We start from the raw sequence: 18,210 nt of genomic DNA on the forward strand, positions 1-18,210 counted from the left end.
GAAGGATTCCAGCTGATTGTCTGACCTTTATACTCTGCCTCAGACACACACATAGACACACACACACACACACACACACACACACACACACAGACACACAACCACACACAGACACACCAAGTTGAGGTTTCACACCAACGTGACTTTTGAAAATTTGCATTTTGACAAGTGTTGACTCTAATTACACATGATGATGCTGAACCGCAAACACGACAGAGCCAATTACAGGAAACACTGACATATTAGTGCAAATGACAGCTCACTAAAGCACACACACACACACACATACACACTTTCTCTTGGTTCAGTGAGTGCATAAATGTGTGTGTGTGTTTATAAAAGCTCATGCCATGCTTTTAACGCCCACGTTGGTATCTGTAAGTATAACTCACAGACAGAAATGTGATCAGCGCTGTGTGTTAATCCAGAAGAATCTATCAGGTGATGCTTCACATGTCCAGCCGGCTGCAGCTGATAATAAAATCTATCCTCACAAAGGTCACACATTAATAGGGTTTCAGGGGAATAAACACACCGTGAGGCTGCTGTTGTCTCATGCATGTTTTATTTTAATCGATACAGGTGTCTTCAAAGGCAGCAGAAAATCTTGCGTTTCACTCGCACTTTATGCACGTAGCCGCGACTCAAAGCGTTTTTATATCCTTCATGTCTGCTCTCTTCTGTTTTACACACCCAACACACACTGATTGTGTGTTGCGCCGGGCAGAAACTGCATTTTTTTTATTAATTGTGTACGTTGTGTTAACTCACACTACGAATTTTAATCAGCTGTTAATCCTCTGACCTTACTGGTCTGTGTGAAATGCATTCTGGGATACTTGGCTACCCAAAGTCCAAACAAGTTATCTCCCAAAGTATCCTTGATGACACGGACGGAGCGAGAGCACTTCCTGTCAGTAGTTGAGCTGTAACTGATGACTAGTGTTGGGAAAGTTACTGGAAAATTACTGATTACATATTACTCGTTGTTATTTACTGATTATTCAGCAGCAAATGTAACATGTTGCAGGAATCTGCAGTGATCCAGAATAAAAATCTGTGTAATTTAGCATTTTTTGCTTGTAATGTGATAAACAATATTCATTTAAGATAACAAAGATTGTTTTTGAGCAAAAATAAGCAAACACACAATACATTAAAACAAGCTAAAGTTACCTCAAGCAGGCTGAAAGAAATATTTAGTAGATTTTAGTAAAACCATTGAATTTGAGATTTTATTTCATCACTAATAGTTCAAAACAAAATGTGAAGATTTGTTGGAAAAGTGCAAAAGTTCAATGTGGAGCAGAGAGAGAGAGCAAAAATTAATTTGCGAAAACATTAACCATTAATAACTGGTAAGGCCCTTGACCTCAACTTCACCAAATATCTTTTAATAATAATAATGAGTTTATTTAGTATAGCACCTTTCACAGAAATGAAATTCACAAAGTGCTTCACAGGAATAAGAGTTAAAAATAAGACCATAAAAACATACATAGAGGTTCTCAAAACATATTTTGAGAACATGACACTTAAACATAAAACTTACAAGCAGCATCTCTGTTGGTTTAAAATCTGCGGAAAAATCTGTGGAGGTGTGATTGGAAGTCTGTGGGTGCAGATTACTGTGAGGGCCTGCTCATTACTTTACTTTTGTTACTCAGCCGGCAGACGTTTGTGGTTTAACAAGCAGGCAGGAAACAGTTTGGAAGGATTTACTGACCATCCAGCAGCTAGCATTACCGTTAGCATAGCCTCAGCGACAGACAGCGCTGCAGACGTCCAGGCCTCAGCCGCACGATTCACACACCTGAACTCTCAACCAGCATCAGGTGACTCCTGAATGTACCTGTGGCTAACGTTAGCAAGCACGCTAAGAACACAAAACATGTGTATAAGACAACATTTCTCCTTCTTCACCACACTGATATCAACCCTCCGTTAATGCAGTAAAACAGCGAACACGCCGACCCCCAAGTGTAAAAGTAACGTTACTCAGATTAGTAACTGTAATATAATCACTGAATTTCAAATTGTAATCCCTCACACTACTGTTACTGAAAAAAGCAATAATATTACTGTGACGTATTACAAAGTAACCCTGCTGTTGAGTGCAGATTAAGAAAGGCTGATGATTTTCTCTAAAACAAGAAGGTTCTCCTCCATAACTGTCAATAAAAACCAGGTCAGTCTGTCTTCTTCATTCACTGACTAGACTAAAATATCCAGATAAACATCTAAAATACAAAACCAACTACAGAATGCTGTACGTCTCTGATTTGGTTTTTAGTTGGTTGAATTTAAAAAGATTATTCATTTTTATTATATCTCTTAATTTGAAATTCTCTGCATATTTTCAGTTTTTACATCTGAAACACTTTTGTAAACCTGTTTTTGAAAAAAGTGTTATATAAATAAAGTATATTATTATTATATTTGCACAATTAGATATTATAATTTAAAATGAATAATAAGTTTGAGGAGTTTATTTGAATTTATGATTCCAAAAAATGCCCAAAGACAATGGGATCAGAGGGAACAGAGAAGTGAATTTCATCCCATTTTAAGCTCCACTGCTACACTCTTCCTCCAAACACAGGACCAGATGAGGTTGTGATGTGGTTATGGTTTCATGTGAATTGAAATGTATCACCTCATCTTGTTTTATTACGGTTAAATATAGATGCAATGGGCTGCGGGTTGTGTGTTTGTGTGTGTGTGTGTGTGAGGTCTTCCAGGTTTCCTCTGCATCCATCACCGTGGCAGCACCAGACAAACCAATCTCCTCCCTGTCTGTTCTCATTGCATCACACTCATCCAACAAGCAGCTTCATCAGCCGGCCCGGCTTTCATGAAGACACACGGAGGACAGATCATCTCGCACTGAGATGGACTACCGGAGGTTTGTACTGTTCCCATGTGACCCGAAACTTCGACCTACTGCGTGTGTTGTTTTGAAGTGAGGAAACAATGGCGATAGGAATGCTTTTGGATGAACTGATCATTTCTTGATGGATTATTTTACATTTAGAAGCTCTTAAATTTGATAAAATGTCACAAATAATAATCAAGACTACATTGATTTTACATTTACCTGCTGCTTTAAGTATCATTACTAATAGTCCAAAAGGATATGACCAAAAGATTATAATTTAATATAATATAGAATTGAATATTGAAGAAAAGTGTCACATTCTTCAGTCACACATCTTTACCAAACAAGCAAACATCCCCTGACTTTTCTTCTAGCACCACCAGCAGGTCACTTATTAAAATGATGATAAAATGTGAACAAGCTATTACCAAAGTGAAGATATTGATCTGTATATTAACTTTAAACCTGCAATAACTGATGTTTTGTTCACTACTTTTCATCAGAAACAAGTAGTGAACACAACTATGTTGAACTTGTTAGCTAACGGTTGCTTATTTCCACATCCAGTAATTACGGAGCAACATCAACCTCGCATTGATAATGTCAATAATTACTTGCGGGGTTCCTCAGGGTTCTATTTTTGGTCCTTTATAGTTTCAATCTGGTTAAAGCTGTTTATATTTATGTTTTTTGTCCACTTTTTTGCTGTAAAATAGTCTGTAAACATAACTTCTCTCACATTATCTGCTTAAAAAGTAGTTGTGGCTAACGTATTAGCAAACAGCTGCCTACTTCACATCCAGCAGATACGGAGCAACATTATCATTCATGTGGAGTCGTGTTTCTGTCCACCTGGTGAATGTAAGTCCAATATTCACCCTCTTTTAGCTTCTGTTTTTACTCTCTACCGACTCCTGAGGGAAATATCTGGCTCTTTAGCTGCTAAATGCTCCACTATGTTCACCAGCTAGTCTACAACTGTGAGCAGGTAGTGTACAGCGGCTTTTTACAGCTTTTTCTCTGAAAACGACGCTATGAGACGCTGAGAGTGAACCAGAACAGTAAAGTTGCAGCCGGACAGATAAACAAGGAGCTGAAACTCACTATAAAGCTCCGTAAAGCCGAGAGGAGCTGCAGAGACACTGATGATTCATATTCAGTTGGCTGCAATCTGTAACCTCACTGCTAGATGCCACTAAATCCTACACACTGGTCCTTTAAGGTAACTTATTTTATCTAACTAAAACGTATCTGTTCATAAAAAGTATTCAAGAAACACAAAAATTACATATACATTAACATTCTGAATAAACTCTAATGTGTGAAGTTTAGCAGTGATGTGTTTCTATGTACTCCAGCCTGCCTTGAAACCCTACTTACGTATTCCAGTGACTGTAACTGCTGTCACTTATTAATTTACTGATTCAGAAGCAGCTTTCAGACACAGAAGCACCTGAGGAAGAATCTGTTGCATTATCCATGTGTCTGACTGATACAAACACAGATCAGTTGAGGCCTTTTTTGCTCGCCAAGGACGCACGAGCAGACGTTGCAACTAAATGTCAGGCTTTGAAGTTGTGTGTTATTTTTTTTATCTCATATTCAGCGCACGGTGTCCTCAGTGCAGAGAAAACCTCAGAGAAAAAGAAGTGAAATCCTGCTACTATAGTTTGTTTAATCATTTGTTTACGTAGCCGCCTGAGCCACCTGAGTGGGCTCATCGGGAGGCGGGGCCTTAAAGTGACAGGAGCTAAAACGGCCTGTTTCAGACAGAGGCTGAACTGAGGGGCTGCATAAAGGGCCAGAATGAGATAAATAAAGAGTTTTTAACTGGAAATTATGCAAAGATATTCCAGTAGAAGTATAAAAATATAGACCTGGAAATGTGCAGAATATGTCTTTAATTATGTTGTATATGATAAGCGAACCACAGTGGTCCAGACTGAAATCTCTCAACAACTATTGAACAACACATGAAAAAACCTTAGCAACCACCTTAGCAACCAAGGCTACAGGACAGACAGTCATTTATGGGCGTGTGCAACGAGATGACGTCAGCTTGGTAGAAAGGTAAGGCAAGGTAGAAAAAACTTGAACCTGCCAACTGCCAATGAAGCGTTCTCAGCAGGTTGAAGCCCTGACTTTTCACTTGCAGGCAGCATTTCTACATACGTTCAGCTCAAGTTTTGGAACTTTGACCATGTTTAACATCCGACATCAGAGCAGGATATAAATAACATAAAATCACAAAAAGCACAATATGTCCCCTTTAAAAATGCATCTGATCTGCTGATGAAGTCAATGTGATACGATCAAAAGCTCCAGAACAATCAGTTTGAGATGTTTCAGGACTGAAAAGAGCCTCCTTTAGTGACGTAATAAACATGTGACGGGATATTTTACTTCAGTTTATTATGTAAGCTTCCTGCCTGAATGTGATTTGATGCTGTTCCCACTGTTTTGGTGATTTCCTACATTTTTCCTCATCGGCCTGCTGATCACGTTTAGATATTTGCCTGTACTGAGCATGTGCAACATGATGAAATATAGTATCTCTCTCTCTCTCTCTCTCTCTCTCTCTCTATATATATATAATCATGCTGCACACACACAGTCAATCACCTTATAAACAGTGAACGGAGAAACACCGTGAGACGAGACCAGAGCACATTAACCAGCAGCTGTAGCCGGCAGCATAAGTCTACATACAAAACAGTCTGAGTGTAGGCAGAAAAAAAAAAAAAACACAACATGAATCTCTTTCCAGCAGCTAATATGAGGCTCAGCCAGCCGCCTCCCAGATATCAGCTGAGAATAACTTCCACTGAGATTACTATGCAAATGATTAGGAGACAGAACACGGCAGGGTCGCGCTATTTGCATGAACGAATCAGTGTAATACATCGCTCCATTAAATAAACACACAAGGAGAGAGTGTGGTGGCAGTTCATAGATAGAGAGCATGAGTCAAACCCAGTGGAGGAAATAAAAATTCAGAGCACACAGAGAGACGACTGTTTAAACTGCCCGGCGCACAGATTTATGTCTTTAAATGGAGAAGTTAAAGCTTGAACATTACAGCCAATTTCCTGCACCAGCCTTTTTATTTTTCCATAAACAACTATAGAAATAGTAATGGGACACATTTAGAGGGAAGAACAAAAAGACATTAAAGTCACAAAATGATCTGTTTGGAAATAAAGACAGTTACTGGCAAAATGTTTGTGAATGACACAATCACAGACAGCCAGATTGTTGGCGAGGTGCCCCGGGAGGCCGAATCTGTGAGTCAGCGTGCACATAATCAGAGTTCTGCAAGAGAAGTGGCTAAATTAACAGTTTAAAACATACTGGTAAACACTAGAGTATGGGACTGGATTTGTTTTATAATAATTGCACACAATTTTATTTTGTTATATAGTATATATTGGGGTTTCTGTTATTTATATACTGTAATGATGTTGGATATCTATGTTAAGCAGGGTCAAAGTTCATAACTTGAGGTTAACTTATATAGAAAAGCTTTTTCTACTTTTTTCTACTTTGCCTTTAACTGAACAAAAATTTCAAGAATTGAAAGTGAAAAATCTTGAAGGGATAAACAAGGCAGACACGATGGCGTGTCTGTCCTCAGAGCAGGATACTAAATCTTTAAGGTGTTTACAGGCGGCTCTGCTTACACACAACACATCACACTTTTATTCATTTATTACCAAAGCTGCACTGCAGAGAGGAAAGCTGTAGGAGCATTATTTACCCTGTTTCACCCAGTGTGCTTTTTACTGAGTTTGCAGCCATGTGTGCCGTTGAAGCTTGACATTGGCTTCAGCCGACCTTAAAGGAAAATATTGGTTTATTTGAACCTGGCGTATATTCGGTTTGTTTACATGTGTGAGGCTGACTTTCACTGCAGTTAGACTGTGAGGGAATGACAGATTATCCCGTCTGTTGGATTATATTATCAGACTATTATGAGGACGATCATGAGTCATTTCACTTTGCCTGGCCAACTGTATTCTTTTTTTGAGCCGGAGTCATCCTGGAGACTTTTACCTCCACAAAATCAACTGGAAGAAAAGAGCGAGGCCGGCTGGATCAAACGCTCAACTTCACACGGTAAGAAAAATCTAATCTTGTCATTTTATCCTCGCAACTTGGAAACTTGCAGACATGAACCATTTTATTTATCTACTAGGTTCCTACTTCTCTAGCAGGAACAGGACACTGAGCTATCCACAGCCTCAGACGTAAACAAACCGATGTTCAAGCTGCCCTGGATGTAGTTCTCTACACAGTTAGCAATAATGGCTGCTACAGGAGGCTAGTTACTGTGTACCCAAATACAAATACATTATTCAGCAAAGAACAAATAGTGGAATTTTTACAAATATTTGATTCATGCATTATTTGTTTTTGGGAAGACAAAAAAAAACCATGTCAAATACCAGCACGCAGGTCAGTTACATGGCTTTCTCAGTGTCTCTTTTCTGCTCCGTTGTTACGTGTATCAGCAGGTCTCAACGAGGGGAGTCACATCCACCTGCTACAGGACACATATTTCCTAATTTGGACATCAGTCCTGGAGTTAGGGGATGTTCTCTGGAGCTAAAGCTGATCTACTGACACATGTGAAGTGCTCACAAGGGACTCTCCATAACCTGTTGTTCCCCTTCTCCTCTCCACAAAGTTTGGTTGTAAAAAATAGACAATAAATGAAAAGTGCAAAGCAATAATCGCCTTTGAAGTTCTTCCCTACATGTTACATGCTGTGCTGTCTCTGTGTTATGGGTGTATGAGTAGGTAGAGGTCTGTCTGCAATGAGGTGATGAGTTAAGTTTTAGCTCAGTAGTCAGCGCAGTCGTCTATGATCTGGGAGACTCCAGTTGGAGACCCGGTGTGAGGATCTCCTTCATAAGGTAGTTTATTCATGAACACTTATTGTAACACTTTAATTTTCAAAAATTAAAAGCACAATAAAAACAAAAACAGGATTTTCAAGCCTCTTTCCACTTTTATTTGAAAACAAATACAAAAACAAATAATTTCGCTGCCTAAACAGATACAAATACAAATACAAATACAAATACAAATACTGGGCTCTCTGCACATCCGTAGTTTCTGTGTTAACTTTCGTTCAGATTCAGAAACAAATGTTTGAAAAGATTCATGTAAAAATCATATTTCAAAGCAGTAGGAAGCTGACAGACGTTGCCCCGATAACCGCCATGATATATGAGGCTTCGTTCACCTGAATCTCAGTAACAGAGCTGGAGAGAGCTAAGTTAGCATGACACATAGAGCCACAACTGCCACATTTATAGGAAATATGCCAGGTTGAAATAAACCTGAATTTTCCTTTACGAAGTAATTTTTATACAGAATGAGGACTGAATAGTGTCTGTCCTCAGATCACCTCAGAGTGAACAAGGGGAGCAATGGCAGTAACCAAACACTGTTTTAATGTACAAATGAACAAGTAAGTATTGTTTTAAGAGAAAATGTGAACCTATTCTTCAGTATAAAATTGATTCATTTACATGTGCACATAAATCACCCGTTATTTCCAAACACCCAATATTTGATAGCAGAAATGATCAAAATTGCTTTATAAATTCAAACATAATGAATACAGAATTGGTATTCTACACATGCTGCTGTCCTAGCTTTCAAATTCGGGCAAGGGTTGGTATTTGACCTTTGACATTTTGGCTTTGTACATGACCACTGCACTGATCATGCCAACAGCTGCTAGAAGACATCCAGCGATGAATACCAGGTTCAGGTTCAGGTTCTGGTGGGTCACTGGAGAAAAGAGAAACAATTTGAATTTGAGGCAGACAAACAAGGCAGTTGTGTTGTTCAGAGAACATTTTATGTTTCATGTAATCATACCTGTGTTTTCAGTGCTCTCTGCTGATCTCCTTAGGCGCAGTGGACCCTGGGAAACAAAGTGGCTTGCACTCTGGACGACGGCCTCTCTCTTGCGATGATGATGGTGACCACCCGACTGTGTGGAGTTGTCGCATCCCCGTGAGCATCTGGTGTTGGGGTTCCCGGCTTCACACATCAGGACTGAGCAGCTGATGTACACCTGAATATAACAGGACATGCAGTCATTATATCAGCAGATATACTGATGTGTCTCTAAGTAAACAAATCGCAGAGTTGTATTCAGACTCCACTTTGTTTCTGCATGTAAGTTGGTGCTGTTCTACCTAATCGTCAATTCCATTTGTGTCAAGTGGTACATGCTCATTTTTAAAACTTGCCAGATAAAAAAGGAAATTATGAATTGCAATGATTTGTTGAAAGGAATAGTTTGACTTTTCGGGATGTAAATGTAAACGCCTTCTTGCCAAGAATTGGACGGGAAGATCAACACCACTCTCATCTGTCCGTTAAGTATGGAGCATGGAGTATGGAAAATATAAAACTCTAGGAAGTCTCCGTTCCCTACTAAGAAACAGTCTGGCCCATAACCCACACTTCAGTGTTTGTACAGATTAAAAAACAAGATGTCCATCAATGTTAATTTGTGAGCTTTAGAGGTGCTGCATTTCATATTTTGTAACCTTTGGACAGAGCTAGGCTACCTGTTTCCCCCTGCTTCCAGTCATTATGTGAAGCTAAGCTAACTGGCTCCTGGCTCCATCTTCATATTTACTGTACACTTACTTTATGACAGTGGTACTGATCTCTCTCATCTAACTCTGAGCAAAAAAGAAAATAAGCACGTATCTCAAAGTGTCCAACTATCATTTCTAAGCGTTTAAAAATAACACCGAAACTTCTCACAGTAATTTGCACCAGTCTAACTTAATAGTTCATTCTTTACCTGGTCATGCAATCCGATGAACTTGAAGGCCTCCATGCTGAATCTGAATTGTTTCTCATGGTCGGTGGAATGGATTTCAACAGACTCGTCCACTTTACACCTAGTCAGAGCAACAAAAATAGACATGAAACATTGTCTCTGTGACTCCAAGCCTTACAGTGGATGCTATTATATGGCCAGAATATAAGTATGCTACTGAGGTATTTACTAAGCCCCCAGGAACAGCATCGGACCATGAAGCTAATTTGACAAAGTGGCCAAACTGTGTAATTACAAGGTCCAGGTCTGTCATGTGATGCACACTGGCCCAAAAAGCATTTTCCCTGCACATAATCATTGGAAAGGAACAGCTGTGAAATGGTGGATACATTTTTTTTTGAGTGTTACCACCCCCACAAAGTGACTCCTCTTGTCACCGATTCTGTATGGGAATATCAAGGTGCAACCAGGAGAAGGCGCATGTCTGGTTTGGGGACCTCAGGATTGCTTCTCTGCTTTTTGCAGATGATGTGGTTCTGTTCCAGCAAGCACTGGGAGCCAACTGTGAAGCAGCCGGGACTGAGAGTCAGCACTTCCGAATCTGAGGCCATGCTGCTCTGCCGGAAAAAGGTGGACTGCTCCCTCTGGATTGGGAAGGAGTTGCTGCACCAAGCGAAGGAGTTCAAGTATCTCGAGGTTATATTCAGGGTATGAGGGTAAGATGGAGCGTGAGGTTGACAGGCGGATCGCTGCAGCAGTAATGCAGGCATTGTACCGGACCGTTGTTGTGAAGAAATTACCGGTCAGTATATGTTTCAACCCTCACCTATTGTGGGGCTGTCTTTGTACATGTGTTGTCTCTCCATTGTGGGATATCTCCTGCAGCATCATTTGTGGGAGGTTTATGTTTATGTTTGATGTATTGTGCTGTTAGATTATGGTTGGTCAACATTCAGGAATGTTTGGTTTGTTGGTAGTTAATGTGTTTGTATTATTCCATGAGGGATGTGTCATGTAAATGACCAGACATGAAAATAAAAGTATTAATTAATTAATTCATTCATTCATTCATTCATTCTAGTTAGCAAGGAGCCAACCAGAAGTTAGCTGGCTCAGCCAGCACAAGTCTCTGGTGAGCATGCTCTATGGGGCCCAGCGTTCAGGAAACATGAGCAAAAAACATGATTATACCAAAGATATGAAGTACAGTGATTTTTAAGGCATTGGAACATCAATTTTCATGTCAAATAGGTAAACTTCTAAAGGTAGACAGAGGTAACCATCTACAAGCAGAAACACACTGGTGGAGAGATTGACATTTAATTTCCATCTGGATAGAGAGTAAATCCCAGCTCACACTCGGCGAGAGGTGGTGCACAGTGCACCCAGGTCACCATTTATACAGACAACCATTCACGCTCACATCCATGGCAATTTAGTCACCACTTCATCAAACCTGCATGTCTTTGGACTGTGCGAGGAAACCAGAGCACCCAGAGTAAACCCACACATACTGGACACAAGGAGAATAGACAAAGCGATTTCCCCTGCTACCATTAGGGTGTGTACTCATGCTTACCCATTTTCAATGATGGGGTAGGTTGGCCAGTAGTTGGGGGTATCATACGGTGCAGCCCTGCAGGACTCCACGAACATCTCAGTGCCGTTGACTGAAGAGGAGGCGTCGATCTCCATGTAGACCCTGCTCCCTACGTCATACTCCAGAGGGTATGAATTTGGATCGATCATGGTTTGGAATTGATTGGTTTGGTAGAACTCAAACTGGTAGGTGAATGTGCCGAAGCCTTTCTCCCACACTGTGACATTCTTCCTGTGTGCAGTGAAACCCAGTGTCACATTTCCCCGTTTGGGGTACTGGCAGTAGAACTCCACTTCCAGCAGGTGTTTCCTGGTGATCAGGTCTCTGTGGTTGTCAACCGTGGTGATTTCATTCTTGAAAATGAGGTAGTCCTCATCCTCCTGCAGAGTAAAAAGTTATTTATTTAGTCCACAAAGCAGCGATCACAAACAGCAGGTAATGAAACCAATGACCCTTCATTACCTCGAGCTGAGTGCCGCAGGCGTTGAGGGGGATGACGGCGATGACGTGTGTGCTGTTTGAGTGGCGTTGGAGGCTGCAGGCGGTGTTGGTGGGATCACTGAGCTGCAGATGATCCTCATAGAGACCAGAGAGTGAAGATTTGTCAACCTCTACTGTCATTGTGGACTCACTGCAGATCACGTTGGCTTCAACTAGAGCAAAGGAAATATTTTTTAACCATTTTGTTCCCACATTATGCTGAAAACTGCATATTTTCGATACAGTGTGATACGACCAAAGCAATATTTTAGATTGAAAATAAGGCTTAATGAAGTACTTATATTAAAATATAATACTTTTGTATTCATATGTTATTATATATCCATATTTTGTCTGCTGAATATGTTAGTAGGCAGCTTTGTTTAAAGGACAATTTTTCCAGTGTGTCTTAAAACAGCAGTCAGGTGTCCACATGAACAGTGAAAGAGGTTTTCCTCCTGTTCACACAGGATATTAAAAGATCTCCTTCAAATGTGCTTTCAATGTAAGATGGAGGCCAAAATCCACAGTCATTTTACGCAAAAATGCATTTAAAAGTTGATGTGAAGCTTATATTCAGCTTCAGCAGTCTGAGTTAGTCATATCAAGTGGATATCTGACACATTTACAGTCTTTTTAGCATCAAATTCCCTCTTTGTGTTTCCTCGGACAGTGTTTCCCTGTTGAGCTGCAGGTGGAAGTATAGTAACAAAAAGAGGAACTTTGGCACTAAAAAGACTGTAACGCTACATTTCTTTCCATTGTGCTGTGCATTGTTCTGAATTCTGTTTGGTAGCCAAACACAGCAACTTATAAAAAACAAAAAACTTTTTTTTTTTTTCTGTGTATACCAGCAACATGGCCTACATTTGGAACTTATTTATAGCATTTAGCAGGTGATATATTTGGTGAAAATATACAATGTTACAGTTGTAGTTACACTACAAAATTTTGACATTAAAATCGGCCTTTGACTCACCTTGCTCCTTGTTAATGTCCACCAGAACGCACCTCATCTCAGACTGATAGATGCCGGACCTGAAAAGCATTGGTGAGCACTGATTTAACACTTTAACTGAGAATGTCATCGTAATTTTTTGTCTCCTAAATACAATCAAACTTGCAAAAGTGTATATTTTAGGTAACTAAAAGAGATTTTCAATTTAATTACAGTATAAAGATATGGTGGATGGATTGAGTATTTTTGTATTGTATTCATAAGTTAAACTGATGGTCATACAAAACTCTCCTTAATCTTTCTTGCAAATTTTTAATATTATTCATACAATTATAAAATCTTGAAAATTATAAAAACTGAAAATGCAGATTCTGTTACCTTTGAATATAGATTTAACATTTGATACATATTTGCTTCTTTTTTGAGTTTAATAATTTTACATCTTGGCAACTTGATAGGTTCCATCTTTTATCATAGCTTTCCTATATCAATTCTCATCTCACAGTCACAACATGAGAGGTGCATTCTACCTTTTTGATTAGAGATGTACTTTACAAAACACTAAACACAAAAAATGCCACTTACTGTGAAGTCGGGGTGGGATGGTGATGGTGATGGCCAGTGACTGAGCTTTGACTGGCGGTTACAGCAGACCTGCAAAATATGTAAAACAGTTAAAAGATAGTTTTATACAAACATACTAATGCAATTAAGCATAAAAGAAATGAATCCAAGGCTCACCCTGTGAATGACTCAACAGCAAAGCAGATCGCATAATGATCTCCCAAGTCCTCTGGAATAGGCGTCCACCTAATGACAAACTCATCATGTGTGGTTCTGTGCTTGCTGATGTTCATTGGCCCACTAATGATGATATCATGTAATCTGTATGAAAACAAAACAAAGAAACCAGAGATTTCCTTGTGATTACTGATGTTATTGATGAGAATGTTTTACTGCCACATTGAACACTTTGGTTCACACTTACGTTGAGTATCTAGCTTGTGCTTTCACTCTGATCTCCACTTCTTTGTTGACCTCTGCATGGATGCGTTCTCCGTTTTGGGGTGTTGGATTCACAAACCTTGGCAGGTACTCTCCCTCCTGACATGAGGGAGCAGGTGGGTCCACTGGAGTTCAAAAAGAGATCAATTTAAATTCTAAAGCGCAACATGTACTCAATACCTGTGAGAAAACTGCCCCTGTGCTGCTCTTTATGGCTCAAAACTTTCAGGCTTTTACAGTTTGGCCACACCAAGGCATCCAGTGATGTCACAGCAAATGTCTTTCATTAGCCGTCAAACGCAAAGACACTGAGGTCGTGTCCACTGCATTTTTTCCCAGAATTTGTCTGTTTCGGCTACTCTTAAAAGGGAACTCCACTGATTTTACACATCAAAGTAAAGCTAAAGTAAAGATAAATTGCCTCAAGTGATGTCCTTGAGTCAGAGTCGATTGGGGCTGAAGACTACAAATCTGAAAATGAAAAAAAATCCAGACTTCTGTAGTCCGTTTCTCATCTCTGCTTGGGGCTAGTGGTTCCAGGCTGCATTAGCTGCTACTAGCATAATTCACCCAAATCTCCAAACAAACAGTCAGTGGTTTGGTTGTGTTGTGGGTAAATGTTGTCAGCAGGATTTGACAAGGAAGAAGAATAACTGGAATACAAAAAACCCTTCTCTTGCTCTGCTGCATTGATTTTGATCCTCTTTTTCCAAATCAAGTGCAATGCTAAATGATTGGAGGACTTTTTTTAAAGTATTAAGTGTTTCTTTATGAGTTGAGAACATGTTGCTACTTCTTAGGCTAAATAAACCTTTTAAAACTTAAGCTTAGAATAAGACTGTTTCACAGCATGTGAATGGAGATACATGGTTTTCACAGTACAGAGACCCTCATGTTGAGAAGTAAAATGTAAAGACAATAAAACTAAATAGTTTCGATTAGGAATAATGTAAAGTATATAGTGTTAAACATTCAATTAGTGTTTTTCAAGAGTGAGACTTTTTTTAGTTTCTGGTCAAACCTTCTAGGGCGGGGAAGACTTGGACTTCTGATGTCACTATTTCTAAAATCCTTGCTACGGCCCTGTGTAAATATCACACATTAAGGCGTCGCCAGAGCTGCAAGATGCATGAATGTCTCAACCCATTATGAGGGGATTGTCAGGGGAGGGGAGGGTCAGCGCAGTGATTTAGTTGTTTGACTCATGAAAAATATAGTCAGACAGTTATGAGTAGTAAAACCTGACTTACCAAGCAAAGAGAACTGCAAAGGTAGTTTGCTGAGGGGAGGAGTGTTGGGGTACGGGACTCCTGTGGTCGCAGCGGGCGGAGGGGCGGTTGTAGCTGGGATTGCAGTTTGCCACCACCAGGGAGGTGGTGCGGTAGTTGGTGGTCTTCGGGTGGCGGCTCGTCTCTTTCTCCTCGCAGCCAGTGGAGATCTGGAGGAGCGGGATCCGTCTGTGTAGGCCAGTGTGATTGGTCGTCGTGGGAAGTCTTCCACCACCAACTCAAATCCAAAAACTCTGGGGTTGGCATTGGCGTAGCGGTAGTGTAACGTGCAAGAGCCCTAAAAAGGTGAACATTTACCAGTTGATTGAGGAAATGTATAAGTCCGTTACCGTACAATGTATTATGAAATAGGAATTTTTCAACTAACCTGATCTAAGTGGAAGCCTGAAGGTTGGTTGCACCTGCTGCACTCGGTACCTAAAATATTTCCATATCTGCATTGAACTATATCACCATCAGGATCAAAGGATGTCAGCCTGTATGCTCGTGGGCAGTTCTGAGGAACCCTTGAATATGCACATTAACATGAGTTAGTAACAGCTTTTTAACTTAAAGTATAAAGCAACATGCTGGTAGTGGTATAGTAGAGTTCATAATTTGTTACATGAAGAAGTCACAGAAATACTTTTACTGTAATTCATAATGAAAAGAGAACAAAATGACTTTATTTTATTGTTTGGTTGATTGATTTATAATTGGTTTATGATTGGTTCCAGGTAAGATATTTGTAAATTGTTTTCTTTTTGTGAAGACTGTGGATCTTCCCAACAGAAAAATTGCTTTTCCATTTTTCTTTTCATGTTTTGCACTACAGATGGTTAAAATAAGCCACTGATGTTTATAGTATATTATCATTTTCCAGATTATTCTGGTGATATGTGTTTTTGTTCAGACATCAGAAACAGTTTGTGTGAAGGCTTTCATGCTTTCAGCACATTCATTTCAGTCTTTTTGGGCTTTCATGGCCATTTGCCACCACAGTGTCTTTTTCAGTACAACCACTGGGGGGCGCCAAAGAAGGACGATTTCAAATTCTAAACAGTTCCTGATGATTAGAGGATACAGTTTCACTCTGACTGCAAGAGACTTACCGTAGGAAAGGCAGAATGGCAATGTCTGGTGACCTGTTTGGCTCTCTGGTGTCAGATCTTGTTCCCAAATCCACAGAAGTCAGTAGGTTCCAGTTACTAACAGAGTTACGTGTTGGGATCCAACAGCAGCTAGCTTCCCTGGTAGGTGTGGAAACAAACACTTGTGAAATACAGCATCTAATAAACACTAATTTTATGATAAGCAGAGCCACAAAATATCCAATTATGTGCAACTGGATGCTCCATAAACTTTACTCTATTATTCACACACTTTAAGTAAAAAGCTTACCTCATTTGGAAAGGTTTGTCATTTATGATACGTTTTGTCAACACTGTTTCAGTTTCACACCATTGCCCGTTAGATTGTGGTGCATTTGTGCTCATGTCAAGTATGCCTCTCTGACGTTTGACATCGTAGCCACAGTTGCCAGAGTAGCAGCTCCAGGAGTGGGAGTTCTGACAGCCGTCGAAGGTCGCCCTGTTGCGAACGTCCACCTGTGGGAAAGAATCGAAATAAGCAATCATGCATTCAGAGATCTTGGCTCGACTGTAGCTAAGGATATTTTTATTTTAATTACGTTTTTGTATATTTTTTAAACACACCAGTTATAGCATGTGTGAATTTTATCGTCATTTTAAGAAGGACGATTATATGTTTTGTTCATAATCATTTTTGAGCAGCAACGACTAAAAGTTGTATGTTAGTCAAAAAATTATACTCAAGTTTACCTTAAGCTAACTAATGTGTCTTGTTTATGAGAAACAACTAAGCTTTTTTAGGAAAAAAATGTCAAACTCTTATTCGACAACCTGGATGTTGTTGACAAACAAAAACAAAAAAGCATTTTACAAAAACAGACCACATCATTTTAAAAATCTTTCCTGGATATTTCGATGTACACTAACAAAAAATACCTCTCATGTCTTTTTTTTTTTTTTTTTAGGTTTTTAGGTTCTTACCCATGATGAAAAATAAAAAGCCTGCATCTCTTGATATAAATATATTCAGCATGCAAGCAATATCAGTGTGAAGCGGTATTTTTAATGACACAAAAAGGAAGATTTTTTATCAATAAAACCGTGGCAAAGTAAAAATAATAAATAAAATAATTCTACAGTATTTAGTGCTTCTTATTGTACTTAAAGAAACTTATCAGACAATAATCAAACTTAAATAAATTGACATCAATAATAATAATTTAAATATAGTGACAAATGATTCCTGGTATATGCTGAATTTCTGTTGCATAATCAGAAAAAAATGTGTTAGAGTGAAAAGTTAAGTTAAATTTCTCACCTTGAATGTTCCATCAGGGTTTCTTCCTTTGTAGCTGAAGGTCACGGTTCCCCCGAAGTAATGTGATGCAGACGCCAGTGAGACCAGCAGCAGCAGTGGAAGCAGGAGCAGCGGTGTGGAAGCCATGATGCACCAAACTCACCTCTGTCTCCAGATTCTCTGCCTGTCACATCCACCTGCAGCATCTTTATATACAGGTATAGGGTGTGTGCAGAAGCATGCACACTTTGTTTCACAACAATAGGCCTGTAGCTGTAAAACTGGTTTGTATAAACAAAGAAACGTGACTATTCAACCATGTTAACCTGTAACAACTTCTATCAGGTTTATGTAACTTATTAACTAAAATTCCCGGCAAAATTGAGACATACTTCCTCATCCGACCCAGAAACTTCAACTCAATCAATGTTCTGTCATAATGCGGCACGTTTGTACACAATTCTCGCCCCAATAAGTCAGAATGACAGTTTTAAAGTGTTTCAGTTATTTTCCAAGCATCAACCTCTCTGAACATGGGAAGTAAATGCAGAAAAAATGTCAAAATTGTGGTTTGTTGTCATAAAAATGTTGAAATTTGTTCTATATCGGTTCCTGCTTCATGTTCAAATATTCATGTGATGTCAAATGAAATACTGATAAATGACTAGTTGTTTTTTCCCTTCAAATATGAAACACTTTTGATACTTAATTTATTAGTTTGCAGTTTTGTTTACCAGTTTGAATGTTAAGTACATTAAAAAAAAAACAACTCATCTTCATTTTCAGAAGTTTTTTTTCCCTTTAAATGAGAACTTTTAG

At 39.3% G+C, this 18,210-nt stretch overlaps 1 protein-coding gene and 1 long non-coding RNA gene across 2 annotated transcripts; one reads left to right on the plus strand and one right to left on the minus strand.

Moving 5' to 3' along the window:
• Positions 1-7,864: 7,864 nt before the first annotated feature.
• Positions 7,865-17,590, minus strand: LOC137184275 (uncharacterized). The gene is made up of 14 exons (XM_067591806.1): positions 17,413-17,590; positions 16,405-16,610; positions 16,116-16,253; positions 15,392-15,530; positions 14,986-15,301; positions 13,719-13,860; positions 13,472-13,615; positions 13,316-13,384; positions 12,752-12,810; positions 11,755-11,945; positions 11,272-11,672; positions 9,714-9,813; positions 8,771-8,969; positions 7,865-8,680 (listed from the first exon to the last, which is right to left on the minus strand). The coding sequence occupies exons 1-14, from the start codon at positions 17,536-17,538 to the stop codon at positions 8,538-8,540; spliced, it is 2,373 nt and encodes a 790-aa protein (XP_067447907.1). The 5' UTR covers positions 17,539-17,590; the 3' UTR covers positions 7,865-8,537.
• LOC137184335 (uncharacterized) lies at positions 8,891-10,749 on the plus strand. The gene is made up of 2 exons (XR_010928656.1): positions 8,891-9,073; positions 10,218-10,749. It is a non-coding gene; the product is annotated as an uncharacterized lncRNA (long non-coding RNA).
• Positions 17,591-18,210: the final 620 nt, after the last annotated feature.

Source organism: Thunnus thynnus, chromosome 1 (assembly GCF_963924715.1).
Source record: "Thunnus thynnus chromosome 1, fThuThy2.1, whole genome shotgun sequence".
Taxonomy (NCBI): Eukaryota; Metazoa; Chordata; class Actinopteri; order Scombriformes; family Scombridae; genus Thunnus; species Thunnus thynnus.

What these genes read in the sequence shown, in the direction of transcription:
- LOC137184275 (XM_067591806.1), bottom strand. Translation starts at nt 17,538, where the DNA reads ATGGCTTCCACACCGCTGCTCCTGCTTCCACTGCTGCTGCTGGTCTCA. An exon ending in ACCCTGATGGAACATTCAAG is followed by an intron (nt 16,611 to 17,412) that starts GTGAGAAATTTA and finishes TCTTTCCCACAG; the next exon opens with GTGGACGTTCGCAACAGGGC. An exon ending in CATCCCACCCCGACTTCACA is followed by an intron (nt 12,811 to 13,315) that starts GTAAGTGGCATT and finishes AATGCTTTTCAG; the next exon opens with GTCCGGCATCTATCAGTCTG.